The sequence below is a fragment of the Podarcis erhardii genome, assembly GCF_964252035.2.
Source record: "Podarcis erhardii genome assembly, chromosome: 5".
In the NCBI taxonomy this organism is placed as follows: Eukaryota; Metazoa; Chordata; class Lepidosauria; order Squamata; family Lacertidae; genus Podarcis; species Podarcis erhardii.
In genome coordinates this window covers 7,540,947-7,557,826 of record NC_138509.1, presented here as the reverse complement: position 1 = coordinate 7,557,826, position 16,880 = coordinate 7,540,947, and the positions used below count along the sequence as shown (strand labels likewise).

Here is a 16,880-nt window from a genome sequence, read left to right as displayed (position 1 = left end):
CTCCTGCGACCTTTTACTTGCAATGCCTAGTTCTGTGCCTCCTGTGTACATCAGCTTTATCACCTTCACGCCCAGGGGAAGATTTGTTCTGACCTTTCTCAGCTCCTGTGGGATTTTCTCGCTCGATCACTGGAGAGCCAGCATGGCATAACGGTTAGAAGGAACACAGGTGGCTCCTCTGTGGTCTATGTTATGGTAGAGGCCCGTAGAAGAAACTTCATACTCTGCTCTCAAAGTGCACAGGAGTTTGGCCTTTTGTCTTTCCCATCCAAAGTAACAGTTCATTATAATAGCTGCAGAAAATATGTGAGATGTAGGGTTTTCAGCGCGAGTCCCCATGGCTGCTGTAATGACTCAGTCCAGGATCTCCATAGTCTGATAATCGTACAAACATAACGAAGATGTTTCAGGTGAAGGGAGGCTTTCCCTGCTTGTAGGCAAGCCAAATCTGTCACCATTTTTGAAAGTTTTAACAACTCGGGCAATGTTAGATCTGTTGCTAGAAGGGGACAGATATAGTCTGCTTGATGAAGAATGTGATGTTTAAGAAAATTAATCTCAAAATGGTGGCACGTTGCTGTGTTGCAAAATCAATGAACTGGCATAGTTTCCACCTTTTTAAAGAGCCTCATTTGTTTTGTCTGCTCTTGTTATTAATCATATAGCATTTCACCAAACAAATATTATTCACCCCCCTTTAAAAATAGTTGCGGTGGGGTGAAGTGTACTATTTAGCCCTAGTGATACACTAGGCACTAACCAATAGGTGTTAACAACAACAACTACAGTGGTACCTCGCAAGACGAATGCCTCGAATGACGATAAACTCGCAAAACGAAAGAGTTTTTCGTTTTTTGAGTTGCTTCGCAAGACGGATTTCCCTTTGGGCTTGCTTCGCAAGACGAAAACGTCTTGCAAGTTTGTTTCCTTTGTCTTGCAAGTTTGTTTCCTTTTTCTTAAAACCGTGCATTCACTTCGAGGAGCAACTCATAGCACGTGGTGTGGTAGCCTTTTTGAGGTTTTTGAAGACTTTGGTGATTTTTTAAGCTTTTCCAAACTCCGTGCTTCGCAAGACGAAAAAATCGCAAGACGAAAAAACTCGCAGAACGAATTAATTTCGTCTTGCGAGGCACCACTGTATTATTAATATAATATAATATAATATAATATAATATAATATAATATAATATAATATAATATAATATAATATAATATAATAATATTACAATCTACTGCCTTTCATTCAAGGATCACAGGGTGGTATGTTTTTGTGTGTGTGTGTGAGTGTGTTTGTTTGTGTGTGTGTAAGTTTGGGGCTTATTTCCCCTTGGGGATGAATAGGGATGGGACTCAAAGACTTTTCTTAACTGGGTTTGTGTTCCAAGTTTGTGTCACAGTTGCTCAGTCCACGATGACGCTAAGCTTGTTGCACCAGTATGGTCTCATTCCTCAGCCTGGAATGTCAACAGTGAACTCCATTCTGGTGTTGATTTTTACAATTCCAGCCAAAAAGATCTCCCTGCAAATGCAAATTGTGTGCCCCCAGGGCACACAAAACAACTCCCATCCTTGGATCCTGTTTTTGGGTGCAAGCACCAAAAAACACAGCAAAACTTACTTCTGTGACTAAACATATATAAGATGGGTGGTGCCTTTGTGATCCCTTGAGGCAGTTGATGTTCTGCCTTCTCCAGGGTTCCTGTGATCTGGGATTTCTCCCAAGCTTTTGAGTACCTCCTACCACTTTCTAAAAGGTATGGTGTTTTCTAGGGCTCAGTGCGCTCTTCAGTGGTGGGCAGAGGTTCTTGCACAAAATTATTTCACCCGCTGCTGTTTCATGCTAGGATTGGTGGGGTGATATAACGTGTCCCAGAATTGACCTTAGAAGTCTAGCAGAAGTACTATTGAATTCAGTGACACTTGCTCTCAGCTAAGCAGAGTTTGGATTGTTGCAGAGTTCTGTATTTTTCCAATTTTTTTTTTTTATTGTAAGGAAATGTAAAAAATTGGAAGTCATCTTATACACAGATAGTGCATGGGGGAACAGGCGATTGGTGGCAGCCACGAGTGGGAGATTGTCAGTGGCGATTGGGCGGGTGATTGGTGACTGCGACAAGACCTGCTGACGATTGGCTGCTGCTGCTGCGGCAATTGGGCGGGCAGTTGGCGGTGAGCGGGCGGACGATTGGTGGCTTCAGCAAGGCGTGCAATTGGCAGCGGCGGTCAGGCGGGTGAGCGATTGTGGGCAATCCCCCCAAAAAGCTCAGGAACTCTGGGCAATCCCCCCATTTCCCTAATTTGGTGTCCCAAAAAATAGGGGTTGTCTTATACACTGGGGCATGTTACACACAGAAAAATACGGTAAACAGCAATCCAAAGCCCATCCTAAAGCCAGGTGTGCTGTTGATGTCTTTAAAATACTTTTTCATTAAAAGTGAAGTTAATGGGAAGGCTGTGAATGGGATGTGGCAACCTATGTAGGATCCAGGAGGGGGGGCGGCGAGTTTTTGTGCCTTTAATAGCTAAACAGAAGTGCTGTTGCTAAGGATAGATAGAGGTGTTGCACCTAGCTTGTATATCTGAGTTTCCAACACTGGCCGCAACCTCTGTTGCTGCTATTTGTTTTTTAATTTGTGTTTATGCAATTTCTGCATTCCCTCCAAGGCTTTTTTATTATTCATCCTCCGTTGATCTAATGTTTTGGATACTCAATAAAATTACCACAAAAGTTGTGAAACACTGGAGTACAGTCTTGTTCACCGATGTTTAATTAATTAAACAACATAGTTTTATTTGGGTTTTGAACAAATGTGCAATTAATTGTTACTGTTCTGAAGTTTATTGTGTTATAATCTTCCTTAGTGGGTCATGCAAACTACTGTTCAAAACAATGGGTTTTTTTAGGGTGGGGTGGGGGGCACGAGGAGCGAGTTTATGTAACCAAGCCAGGGTGAGGGGGGTGGGGCTGAAAAAGTTTGGGAACCACTGGATTAGACCATTGAGACATTTGGATGGCATGTAAAATTAATATGGCAAACGTTTTCATTTTTGTTTACTGCAATATAGAAAATATTTCTAAACTCCACATAAAAGTAAGCCAAATTTAGTTTATTAAAACAGCTAAAACAACTTAAATCAGTGATGGCCAAACTTGGTCCTCCAGATGTTTTGGGACTACAACTCCCATCACCCCTAGCTAACAGGACCAGTGGTCAGGGATGATGGGAATTGTAGTCCCCAAACAGCTGGAGGGCCAAGTTTGGCCATCACTGACTTAAATGGCTTACCATATATAGTAGAAATAAACTTGCTAAATCTAAATTGGCTTTCCTTATATGGTCAAGACCAGCACTTTGAATTCGGAACAGAAACTGATTGGCCGTAAGTGCAGTTGGGTGATGATTGGCATTATATGCTCAAACCGTCTTGCCCCAATGAGTAACCTGGCTGCTGAATCTTGCAGCAGCTGGAGTTTCTGAAATGTCTTCTGAGGCAGCCCCACGTCTACTATGTTGAAGTAATCTAATCTAGTGATTACCAGAGCGTAGATGGCAGAAGTTAGGCTATCCCTATCCAAATAGGGGCGGGACGCGTGTGGCGCTGTGGGTTAAATCACAGAGCCTAGGGCTTGCCGATCAGAAGGTCGGCGGTTCGAATCCCCGCGGCGGGGTGAGCTCCTGTTGCTCGGTCCCTGTTCCTGCCAACCTAGCAGTTCGAAAGCACATCAAAGTGCAAGTAGATAAATAGGTACCGCTCCGGTGGGAAGGTAAACGGCGTTTCCATGCGCTGCTCTGGTTCGCCAGAAGCGGCTTAGTCATGCCAGCCACATGACCCGGAAGCTGTACGCCGGCTCCCTCGGCTAATAAAGCAAGATGAGCGCCACAACCCCAGAGTCAGCCACGACTGGACCTAATGGTCAGGGGTCCCTTCACCTTTATCCAGATAGGGGCACAGCTGGGCCCCCTGCTGGAACTGATGGAAGGAACTCAGTGCCACGGAGGCTGCCCAAGTTTCAAGAGCAGACATGGATCCAGAAGAACCCTGAAGCTATATACCCACTCCTTCAGAGGAAGTGTAACCCCATCAAGAGCAGGCAACCTGCCAGCCATCCAGTCTAGAAAACCGCCCCCCAGGCTTAATCTGGATTGAGCTTCAGTTTATTGACTCTCATCCAACCCATTACTGAGGCAAGACACTGGTCCAGCACTTCCACTGCCTCACCTGCAGATGTAAAGAGAAGTAGAGCAGTGTTCCATCAGCATTCTGTTGACAATGTACTCCAGAGTTGTGGATAACCTCACTCAGCGGTTTCATGTAGATCAGGGGTCAGCAACCTAAGGCCCATGGGCCGGAAGCAGCCTGGAGAGGTCGTTTGACCGGCCCATGAGCCGCTCCCAAACTGAGCTGCCCACTCACATGCTGCGCTAAACCAGTGCGGTGTGGCGCAGGGACTCGCTTCCACGGCGCAAAAAAATCGTGTTTGCGTAGACGCAAGTGCTCAAAATCACAGGAGCGTGCACGATCCAGCCTACGAAGGGATCCCCGTGGGACCGATCTGGCCCAGGCAAGATAAACCTTGCTGACCCCTGATGTAGATGTTGAACAGTATAGGGGATAAAACTGAACCCTGGGGAACCCCACATTGAAGGCTTCAGGGGCCCAAAGAGGTACTCCTCAAGCATCACCCTTGGGAATGATCACCCAAGTAGACCAGAACCACCACAAAGCGGTGCCACACACCCCTAACTCGGACGTCTGCTCCAGAAGGATACCGTGGCTGATGGTATCAAAAGCCACTGAGAGGTCAAGGAGAATTAAGATGGACACATTTCTTTCTCTCCTGGCAGAGGTCATCATACAGGGCAACCAAAGCGGTTTAGGTGCCAAAGCTGGGCCTAAACCCCAATTGAAATGGCCCATTAGTTATGTCATTAGTTACTATGTGCAGGCTGCCTTTGGGATTTTGATAATTATGTATTGCTGTTTTTATCTTTTTGCTTTTTTGTATGCGCCCTCATTTTTGCCTAAATGGCAGTTCACCTGCCAAGCGTAATTTGTTTCTATTTTTATAGTCAAGTGGTATATAAATTTTATGAAAAATATAATTCATTGTGTTTCCCTTTGCCTTTTGGATCTTCCCCACATCTTGGGACCTGAGTTTACAACTTGAATGCCATATTGACCTCCACTGACTGCAGTTGCTTGTCTGAATTTGAGTGATTTTCCCAGAGGACATTAACAGAGTTCTTGGGGGTCTCTAGCCAGTTTCACACACACACTTGGCTGACTGTAGCCAGTCAAGTTGAGCTACTCAGTTTGGCCCATTCTGTGATGGTTTCCTCTCTTAGGGTGGGACTCCTATCCTCCTCTCTTGAAGGAGGCAATTGTGTGTTTTCTACTTTAGAAGTTATCCTTAGATCCCCCGAATCTAACTAATCTGGTCAGTTTTATGGGCAAAGTTTATTTGTTTGTTTGTTAAATTTCTACCTTACCCTTCCTCTGAAAGGATGGGGTGGTAGCGGTTTGGCTCTGGGACATTCAGGAGGGAAATGATCATATAGATTTATATGAATCTGATTTCAGGCTACGTTTTGGTTGGCAACTGCGTTGGTTAACTGGTGGAGCTGCCATAAACATAAACATCTCTAAGTAGATTATAAGAATAGTGTAATTGTAAAATCAATCGTAAAAATCTAAGAGAGACATAATCACAACTCTGGGTAGTGTAATATGAAAAAAACATTTCAATGCTCATGGAAAGACCAAATAAACAAAACTAAGGCAAACTAAGGCCCGGGGGCTGGATCCAGCCCAATCATCTTCTCAATCCGGCCCGCGGACGGTCCAAGAATCAGCGTGTTTTTACATGCGTAGAATGTGTCCTTTTATTTAAAATGCATCTCTGGGTTATTTGCAGGGCATAGGAATCCGTTCATATTTTTTTTCCTTCAAAATATAGTCCGGCCCCCCACAAGGTCTGAGGGGCAGTATTTCAATATGAGTAGGAAAATGAGAGTACCCCTAAACGTTTTTTTTATATAAAAAAAACCACTGGGTCGATGTCAAGAGATATATAGGGGCCTATCCAAGCAGGCTGATTTTCTTAGATCTCTGTTGCTACCATTGTGAGCTTCTGAGGCATTGCAATGTGCAGTCTCCTTGTTAGGAAGATCCCAGAAAGTAATGTTGATGCATTTGTGCTTTGCACTGCTTTGTGGAATTTGTCTAGTGGAGCTCCTCAAGATCTGACCTTGTCCACCACGTTCTTCAATATCTACATGAAACCTCTAGGAGCAGTGTATTTGGAGATCTGGCATGAACTTACCACCACTTGGGTGGCAAAAAGCTGCATATAAATAAAATGGCACCAATAAGTTGATTACACCCAGTTCTACTTTTTTCTGCCAGGCCTGGGTGAGGAAGTGGTAATTGGGAACAGATGTCTGGTGGCAGTGATAGACTACAGGAAGAGTAATAAAATGAAACCCATACGCTGAGATCTTCAGGAGAATACCTGCTCCAATTAAAAATCCTACATAAGTTTGTGAGTGGCATGAAGGTGCAATGGGATTGGCTCTTCAGAATGCACTCCCTAGGGAAGCTTGGCATGCAAGTTCTCTTTTTATCCTCCAGAAACCTTTTGTTTCAAATTGGTATTTCGGATTGGAGGCAGATGTTGCTTTACTGAGTGGGTGATAAACAATTAGAAGTCATATTTGGAGCGGCCCCACTGAAATTTGCTGAGAATGATTAAATACTGTCCACTGTTTCATTTATAAAAGTATTTATATGCCACCAGATCGTAAAACATCAGTGTGGCGTGCAACAATAAAACATAAAACTGCATTTGAAATGGTACAACATAATCGGAAAAATGACTTGCTAATTCAGAAGGTTTTAAGCAGTTGCAGGCGGAATAAAAAAATAACAGAGAGAAACCTCAGCATCAAAATCAAGAATGCCTGCCGAATTTCTGCTGGAAAAGTATTTTTATAGCAAGGGAGCAACAAAATTAAATACCTGGTATCTACTTGAAGCCACTTTAGCTTCTGTGATATGGGGGAAATCTGGATGCTCTCAGGGACTGAGCTGTGATGTAAGCGTTCAATTGGTCTTTAAGATATGTGGGACTCTAGTTCTTCAGGGCTTTATATACCAATCTGAGCCAGTAGCATATGGGAGCCGGTGCATATATTCTAGTAGAGATGTCTCATACTGTTGGTTGTCTGCCCCAACCAGCAGTCAGTAGCTTGCTGAGACCCTTAAAGCCAGAACTATTCTATCATTTTTGGGACGCGGGTGGCACTGTGGGTTAAACCACAGAGCCTAGGACTTGCCAATCAGAAGGTCGGCGGTTCGAATCCCCGCAATGGGGTGAGCTCCCGTTGCTCGGTCCCTGCTCCTGCCAACTTAGCAGTTCGAAAGCACATCAAAGTGCAAGTAGATAAATAGGTACCGCTCCGGCAGGAGGGTAAACAGTGTTTCCGTGCGCTGTTCTGGTTCGCCAGAAGCGGCTTAGTCATGCTGGCCACATGACCCGGAAGCTGTACGCCGGCTCCCTCGGCCAATAAAGTGAGATGAGCGCCGCAACCCCAGAGTCGGTCATGACTGGACCTAATGGTCAGGGGTCCCTTTACCTTTACTATTCTATCATTTTATGGCCAAATTCTTACAGTCTCCTTTCTAAGAATCTTGGTCCCTACTCAGACTAAGACAGACAGTTTCATAACTTCATCCCACCCTCTTGCTGGTATGATTTGATCTCTCAATTGGCCACTGATTTTCCATAAATTAGCATTCATTGTTAATTGCAAAGTCACACAGAGTTAGAAGTACTTGGAATTCAGGCATGGTAGCCCATAACAGTATTTTGAAATCTACGCAATCGCATAAATCAGCATTGATATTGTTGCTATGCAGTGCCATTTGTGCCGTTTTCCTAGTGCGAGACTAGATTCCTATTCACTAGCTAAGTTTTTCTTCCAGCCAGGTGCAGGTTAACAAGAGCCTTGCCACTGCGAACACCTCTGAATCTTGAGATAGGGTAAGAAATTCTGATGTTTAAATATGTTAAGGTTGTGTTATTCATAGCTGTCAAGCGTCCCTTATTTGGTGGGACAGTCCCTTATCCCAGCGCCATGTCCCGCTGCTGTCCCTTATTGATGATGTCCCTTAAATAAGCTACTGAAGGTAATGGGGCCCTTTCTATGTCCAGCTGTCCTTTGTCAACAACAAATTGTTGCCGTTTTTTGTGTTGAATATGTGCGATATGGTAATTTATGGACCTAATAGGTATCTAAAGCCATTTGTACGCAACAAAATATGTATTCTATCAAAGTAATTGTTGATCCCTTATTTTCGGGGCTGCTGGTCCCTTATTTTCAAATCTGTAAGTTGACAGCTATGGTGTTATTTTAATTCATTTAAAACATTTATATGCTGAGTTTGAGAAAACCCTTCCAAGAAGGCTTGCCATAGAACACAGTTTTATTTTCTTGATTGCTCACTGATTTTACATTCCATGATATGTCTGCATGAGCAGGAGATTGCTGCTGTTTGCAGGCTTCTCTGGCTTTCCATGCCCCTTAGTTCTCCAAAGGCATTGATATGATGACAAGGGAACCGTTATTAGAGCTAGTTGTAGGGCAATGCGCTGTGCAAGAACAGTAATCTCCTTTCAGCACTAATCAATGCGATGGTGACAGGGATCCCCTCCGAAGTCTCTGCAGAGGAGAACATGCTGCAAAAATGTTGATAGGCACAGACTATTTGATACGGAAACAGATGATATTTAGGTAAACTGCTTCACATGGAGGGTCCCATTCAGATGATAGCAAATAGCCGTTGATAGGACTTTCCTCCCAAATATTCTCTCTCCTACATGAATGAGTCTGATCTTTTTAAAAGAGTTGCGTGTTGAGGTCCCCAGGTCCACCCCAATAACTCACACATCACACAGAATTTTTTGTTTAAGGTTTTTGGCATAATTTTGTCCACAACTTTATTAAAATACAAACATGTGAGTGGTTGCGTAGGCATTGGTTGTGACTATCTGCCCCCACCGTGGGGGACAGACTGACATTCCGCACGATGCGAAAGTCAGAAAAGGGGAATACACTTGGGGGTAGTGTCAGAGCAGGGAACCTGCCCTCAGCCCTCCCCAAATGCAACCAGGAGCTCATTGCTATGGCCCGAGCCCCCTTGACAGAGTGGACAAGCAATAGTTAGCCCCCGATTCCTTTAACGGAATCCCTTGCAGCAGCAGCAGCATTAGAGGGGCAGGCACAGCCAATCCATGCCCCTCAACCAACCAAACCATAAACCAATGCCTAACCGCGAGCCTTACAAGTTGTGACAATTTGCTACGCAGTAGGCAAAAACCAAATGGCCCCAGCCAATCAGCCAGATGGACAAAATTCCTACCCGGCCCCTGCCCCAAAGCAGACGACCCCATGACAGGCATAGCAAGGTCAAAGCGAACAACCCTAATTCTAGGGGGGGGGGGCAATCCGATGCACGGGCAAAAAGAGGAAGCCCTAGCCTCGTGCAAGGAGTTTTAGCATTTCTGACTGTCAATCAATAAATGGCAACATTAACTTCTTCCCAACAACAAGGGAAGCCCCAATTGTATCAGTGGCCAACGATCAATTAGCCCGCCCCCAACTTTGGAGTGTCCTGGCGGCCCCCACCGCAACACGTGCTCTCCATGTAGGAGAACATGCTTTACCTACATTGAGGATCCATGCAGTATGTCTTACGGCAGTGAATTCCATAACAATGGGTTGTTTCTAGCACTTTTGTCCTTCTTCAGCCTGTTGTCCATTAATTTCATTGGCCCTGTTTACAAACCATCTCAAGCCATAGTTAAACTATGGCATTTCACTAGTATTTGTGTGCCATGGCTCACAGTGAATATTGCATCTGCAAAGTATGGGCCAATGTTCATTTATTAACTAAATTTCATGCAAAGCAAAGAATAAAGCATAGCAGGAACATTTTGTGTACAATGCAAGGGGTGGGTGGGAGATTTGATAGTTTCTATTTGGAAAGAAGGTTTTTCTAAAAAAAGACTTTACCCAAATAAGTCATTGGACGTGTCTGGAAGTGTGCAGAGTGCTGTTTTCCTTTTGATAGCTGGGGCAGACTTTTTAGCAGTTGCATTTGGAGATGCCTCATTCTGATATCCCCCCCAAAGTTTGCTCTTGCTCAGTAGAAGAGTAAGAATTGTCTGCTTTCTTTGTATCCACCCAGTTCACTGATGTGAGCATTCCTCTGAGTGGAAGGAGGTGATTCAAGCAGAGGTTACGAAATCCATTACTTTTGTAGTCTTTCCTGAAAATAGCAGCATGTGCGTCCTGCTGCATCTCTGCATTGGGAATAACTGAATCAATCAATCAATCAATCAATCAATCACACCTGATGCAAGTGAATGATCACTCTCCAGAAGAGGTTGATTGGAAGGGGCCAAGTCCAGACAACGAATTATGCAAAAATATGGTAGCATAAGAACCCCCCATGGATAAGAACCTTGGGTGTGTTTAATTGTGTGTTTCTTGTGTTCACGCAGTTTGAGAATTGTTCATGGAGAGAGGAGAGTGCTTTCTATCTCTCTGTGTGCATTTCTGCATTTTGGACCATTTCCTTTTTCAGGTTCATATCCGTTTCCCACCCAATATATGTTTGTTTAACTTTAATAAAATGTGTGTAAGCAAAGGTTTTAGATCCCCAGGGGTCTGGTTAGATATCACTACTTCCTAACATTCTCCCTTCCTTTTAATATCTCAAGCTCAGGATAATGATTCTCCAGATGCATCAGCTTTTAGTGTTTACGTTGACTCTCACTTAGTAGACTCTCACTTTATTTTCTGCCAAAGGCCTTAGCCTTTTCCAGGCTCTTAATATTGTCTCACTCTGGACCTACTGGCCTGTGCAGATGGTCCTTAATCAGTTGCCAGCTTGCAGTTTCAACGTTCTGCTCCTAAAGGAAGCACAAGAAATGCCTGGTGCTAAATCAAAATGGCGATACTGCAACCAGTAAGTGGCTTTTCCGACAGGCTTTTTACTTTCCTTATTGCAATTTGTGTTTGATTGGAAAACACTGGCTTGTGTTAAATGATAAACCAAACTGGGGCTTACTGGGGCTGCACAAATGTGACAGCTCCTGCAGAGGAGCTTTCAGCTGTAGTGTGAGCAGGAACTAAAGTGATTTAGAAATGGTTGTATTGAGGGGGGGGGGAGGGAGGCAGGAATCAGTTTTGGGTGTCACCAGCAGGGAAAGAAAGCTAAGTTTGCTAGCAGCACACCGCTAAGTCAAGTTTGTTCCTTCTAATCCAGTCTCTGCGGCTTCTTCGTAATCTTGCAAATGCTACATGCAGTTGTCCAGTGAGCTCCCCTCCCCCTGGATGCTGCTCAGCAGATTGGTGGAAGAAGTCCAAAAGAGTGGACAACCTTTTCTTTCTGGCCCTAAGGGCACCATTGGTACTGGACAGCTTCTACTGGATTTGGCTCCATGGAAGGCAGAAGACCGTTACATCTACAGCTGCCCGTCTGCTTCTGGCAGAGTCTTCCTATCAGTTGCAGAGGTGCTGCAACAGAAGCACTCGGTTTTTGTACTATGCAACCAATTCATAAACTTGTCTCTGCTCAAGCTAGGCAGCTTCCTTAGAGGTTGGGAATAGGGATGCAAGGGCTGTTCTTCCATGGAGGCAGGGGGTAGGAGAACTGGGAGAATCTTCTCTTGCCATGTCCTTCTTCATCCTTTCTACAAAGAAGTAAGTGTCCAGACTAGTTGGAAAGTAGCATTAAAATTTTAATAACTTAATTTATAGTAGAAGAGAGAAGGTTATTAACACACACATCCCCAAAAGTAGTGAAATACAGCAATAGCAGCATTTCCCTTTAATGGGGGGGGGGACGGGATGACGACGACAAAGTATCCTGCCAATCTCTTGAGCCTGTGGTCAATCCACAGGCTTCCATCCAGCCAAGAGTGGAAAACCCTGACCTCTACTACTGGACTATTGAGCTCATCCCTAATTAGTTATTTGCAAGCAGTAAAACTGACCTTGGACTTGACCGCATGGGGAAATGGTTCACCACAGGGAAAAAGAAAAAGAAAAATTACTGTACATAGAAAGCAACAGACTGCAGCTTGGGATAAGGAGAAACTTGGTCCACTTTGCATTTTACCTAATTCACTCTTCCTGAGGCAGACTGCAAACTGAAATGCAGCTGCCCTTCAAAATTTGCGCTTCTCCGAATTTTGTGGCAGCCAAAAACTGCACAAGAGCATCTATTTTAGGGGAAAGTATTCATAAAAAGGGGGAATGTGCACAAATGCCTTTTTTTAAGGACTTCTTTGTAAAAAAAAGCAATCTGATAAGTTTGATGTTGTATAGTTGAGGAACAGTTTTACTCCAACCAAAGCCTGGTCACCTGACCTTTTTCTACAACACTGGCATAACTGTTGGTTTCTGATGGTTCCATGCCTTTTGTTGGACAAGCTTAGTTTGGTGGAGTACAGCAGCTGGACAATTTTCATTCTCCAGTTGATATCAGACATGCTAGAAGCTCTAACCACTCTTTCTTCCCACCTTTGTGAGATCTGGGTTACCATTCCACATTTAACTTGCTTCAGCAAGAGTGCCGGATCCTTCAGTTCCTGCGATCTACTGCTAGAAACCCCAATGTTTTCTCCACAGACTTCTGTTTTTACAGAACAGCAAGAAATTGTCATTTAAGTATTAAGGAAAACGTAGTCTAGACTTAGGTGAGCTCATTTCATAACAAAATATGGGAATGAGGAAAACACATTTCTTGACCATAAAAGGGCAGCCTGCACGTTGACAGTCATTTTTCCCTCCCCCATCCAGAGCAGAAAGCTGCTATTAACTGGTCTGGAGATGCAAGTTGCAAAAAGCTAACACATTAAGGCTGAAATTCTCAACACACTCGATAGGGAATAAGTTCTATGGAGCGCAGTATGGCTGACATCTGAAAAGTTGCACTGTTACTAGACTGTATTGTACAGTTTTGTGGACCAGAGACTACAACTAAAAGTAGTGCTGCTACTAAAAACATTAGGGCAACTGTGGGCTAACAGGCTACTTCACCCCCTTTTTTTCTTTTGCTAGAAAGAAAAATGAGTTTTATATTTACCGAGCAAAAGTGCATAGTCAGGGTCTCTGCATTATTAAGGCATAACTAATACGGGATATGGGATCTTGAGATGTTCAGCTTAGAACATCTGCTGTGCTGGAAGTGGTCAGTCTACTAGTCTCCGACTTCTTTGCAGTCTCTAGCTGCTGGTCCACTGGTGTCCCGCCAATGGTTTTATCTTCTGCTCACTCCTGATATTGAAATACTTAATGCGTTATATAATCACACATGATTTCCCCACTCCACTTCATTGGCTGCTATTTGCAGGAGTGAGAACTTGCATGATGTTACAAAGGCAGAATGGAAGAAGATGGGGTGAGATTCTTGTTTTTAGTGGTAGTCGTAAGTCTGCTGTAACATTTGATTCTGACTTAGTAATAGTACACTTAGTAATAAACGCACACATCTTTGCTCTTCTCCGTGGCCACCACGAGGGACACTGTGAATACACAGGCTTACGGATCGTGCATGGATTCAGTTTTGCCATGTAAAAATTCAGCTGGTATCAGTGGAATGTATGTGTGAATTAGAACCTTACAGCAAGAACTTCTGAGATCAGGGTGCAGGTCAGATTTTTCTGAGAGTTTTAAAAATAGGAATGATATGTCTACATGCATGTTCCAAATCCAATCCCTGGCCTCTCCAGTTAAATGAATCTCAGAGAGTAGGGATATGAGAGATTTCCATGTGACATTCTGGAGAGCTCTTGCCACTCATAGCAGACAATATGATCTTAAATCAGTACAGTATAAGGCAGATTCATAGATTTTTTTCCTAGCTCAATGAGAAAGCAGGCAGAAAGCCCAGTGTTAATTCCTGGCACCTCCAGCTATAGGGGTCCAGAACAGCTGGGCTGGAAAGGGTTATGGCCAGTCACAGTAGATAATATTGACTCCTAATAATAAGAGTCAATGGTTTGTCTAAAGAAGCTTCATATGACTATATGAATTTGGGGGAAAGCTTGCATGAATTTATTGGCCGTTTGGTATTGCACACACAGTTTGTAAAACTTTGCATCTGCATGATATTGAAAAGAAAATGATGGAAAGAAAACCAACCACCACCAGCCAGTTGACTATGTAAGCTCATTTGTTTGTCTCCAAGTTGACTCTTGGTTCTTTTTCAGATCTTACACGTGAACAAGGTGATGTCCATCTTGTTTTATGTGATATTCCTTGCTTATCTCCGTGGCATCCAGTCTACCAACATGGACCAAGGGAGTTTACCAGAAGATTCAATAAATTCTCTCATTATAAAACTTATTCAAGCAGACATCTTAAGAAATAAGATCTCCAAGCAAATCACAGATATAAAGGATAGTGTTCAAGACACAATGAAGAAAACAGAGACTGCTGAGCCTGATATGGATGGCAATGAAAGTGTGAAACTCGATTTCCAGCCGGTTATCTCAATGGATACAGAACTACTAAAACATCAGAAACGCTACAGCTCCCCCAGGGTCCTCCTGAGTGACAATACCCCATTGGAACCCCCACCATTATACCTTACGGAGGATTACGTTGGCAGTTCTGTGGCAGCAAACCAAACGTCTCGGCAGAAGAGGTTTGCTGAAAACAAGAGTCATCGTGGGGAGTATTCCGTGTGTGATAGTGAGAGCCGATGGGTCACAGACAAATCTTCTGCAATTGACATTAGAGGACACCAGGTTACTGTGCTGGGAGAAATCAGAACAGGGCCTTCCCCAGTCAAGCAATATTTTTATGAAACAAAGTGTAAACAAGCCAAGCCTGCCAAAAGTGGCTGCCGTGGTATAGATGATAAGCACTGGAACTCCCAGTGCAAAACATCCCAAACATTTGTACGAGCATTGACTTCAGAAAACAATAAACTTGTAGCCTGGCGATGGATAAGAATAGACACTTCTTGTGTGTGTGCATTATCCAGAAAAATTGGACGAACATAGGTCTGTGCCTCTCCGTCGTATAAATTATTATGTCTAAATTATATGATATGCATGTAGCATATAAATGTTTATATTGTTTTATATATTATAAGTTGTCCTTATTTATTAAATTCCAGAAAACTGCCATGTGTGTATGTATATGTGTATGTATATATACATATATATATGCATGCACATAAACAACACCAATTAAAAAACAGTAAAGTATGGATATCTACAATTGGCTACACCAGTTTTCATGACTGCTTGTGACTTCTGTTCCTCTTCAGCCTTCCATAAGTTGCCTGTAAAATCTTTGTGTAACATTGGTATTTTTTCGCCCAGAACTGTCAATCCACTGACTTTCATGGAGTAAACCTGTTAAAAGAAATTAGATCAAGTTGCCGAGACTTTTGTACATGCTTTTCCATTCCTTGATGATAAGATTAAATATATAGTGTTTAACTGTATCCCTTCATCCCAAAAACAAAATTAATCAATGTAGGCTATAGCCAGCATTGACTAGTAATAATATTCATTTTCTGTATGTTCTGCCAGCTTAACCATTAGAGTTACCATTTATTCCCCCCCCCCCCATTCTGTCCCATGTCACTGTTCCAGACCCACTGCTAATAAGCCTGTAATTTAAGTTTAGGCTTGTTTTTCTTTTTTTAAAAAAAATACATTTGTTTTGTAACTGTTTTTAGTGCTGCTAATTTGTCTTTTAGAAGGCTAGGAGAAAAATCTAAAATATTTGTCCTAGAAACTTACCAAAGCCAAGAAACAATCCAAGTGGATCATTAATATAATATAATATATAAAAGTTGGGATTCCTCAAAATAAGCACTTTAAAAAAAATGTGAGCAGCCTTCTTCCATTTGGAATAAGCTGTTTTACTCCTGACATTTCATTGCATTTATGTGTTTATTGGTACAGTAGGGGAAAATCCGGTTTAGATTTTAGTTGCTGCAGTGTTCAGATATAGAAGACGATATATTTCTGGAATAGGCATCAAAGCCAGTTCCGTTCAAAGCTGCTGAAATGGTTTTGGAAAACTTTTAATGGAAAAAGACATACTGAAAATTGAGCAAAACCCCTTTTGTGTGGAACGAGCACTCGCAAGCCTTCCAAGTCTCAATGCAGTCCACCTTCAATTTTGCATAGCTGGTCATATGGAACAGTTAGTAGATCAATCCCAATTCTGTCTGCCGATCATTTTTTCTGGATTAGCGTGCAGATGTGTCTGGACATGTTTGTTTGCAACACAGCTCCCACACTTCCTTTCACCCCCTTCCAGCCCTTCCTGGGTTTTCATGTTAGTTTTCATTGTAACTATATTGGTTTAATAGCAATTCAGCAATAAGAAAGAAAGATTGTGAATGAAGAAACAGGTGCCTGTAGCTAGTCATTTCTATTTTATCGCTTAGTTATTTAAGGGACGTGGGTGGCGCTGTGGGTTAAACCACAGAGCCTAGGACTTGCCGATCAAAAGGTCGGCGGTTCGAATCCCTGCGACGGGGTGAGCTCCCATTGCTCAGTCCCTTCTCCTGCCAATCTAGCAGTTCGAAAGCACATCAAAGTGCAAGTAGATAAATAGGTACTGCTCCGGTGGGAAGGTAAACGGCGTTTCCATGCGCTGCTCTGGTTCGCCAGAAGCGGCTTAGTCATGCTGGCCACATGACCCGGAAGCTGTACGCTGGCTCCCTTGGCCAATAAAGCAAGATGAGCGCCGCAACCCCAGAGTCTGCCATGACTGGACCTAATGGTCAGGGGTCCCTTTACCTTACCTTTTTATACATAGATTTCTATATCATTAAGG

General features: G+C 43.2%; 1 protein-coding gene across 4 annotated transcripts in view; it reads left to right on the top strand.

Annotated features, from left to right (window-relative positions):
- NTF3 (neurotrophin 3) overlaps positions 1-15,452 on the top strand; it is a 63,878-nt gene extending 48,426 nt beyond the window's left edge. For 3 of the 4 annotated variants that reach the window (XM_081861044.1, XM_081861041.1, XM_081861042.1), the window contains exon 2: positions 14,285-15,452. In XM_081861044.1, the coding sequence (XP_081717170.1) occupies positions 14,306-15,082 (777 nt within the window). In that variant the 5' untranslated portion in view covers positions 14,285-14,305 and the 3' untranslated portion in view covers positions 15,083-15,452. Of the gene's footprint in view, positions 1-7,989; positions 8,045-14,284 lie in introns of those variants that run through there. The other variant, XM_081861043.1, reaches the window with a different exon arrangement.
- The last annotated feature ends 1,428 nt before the right edge of the window (positions 15,453-16,880 follow it).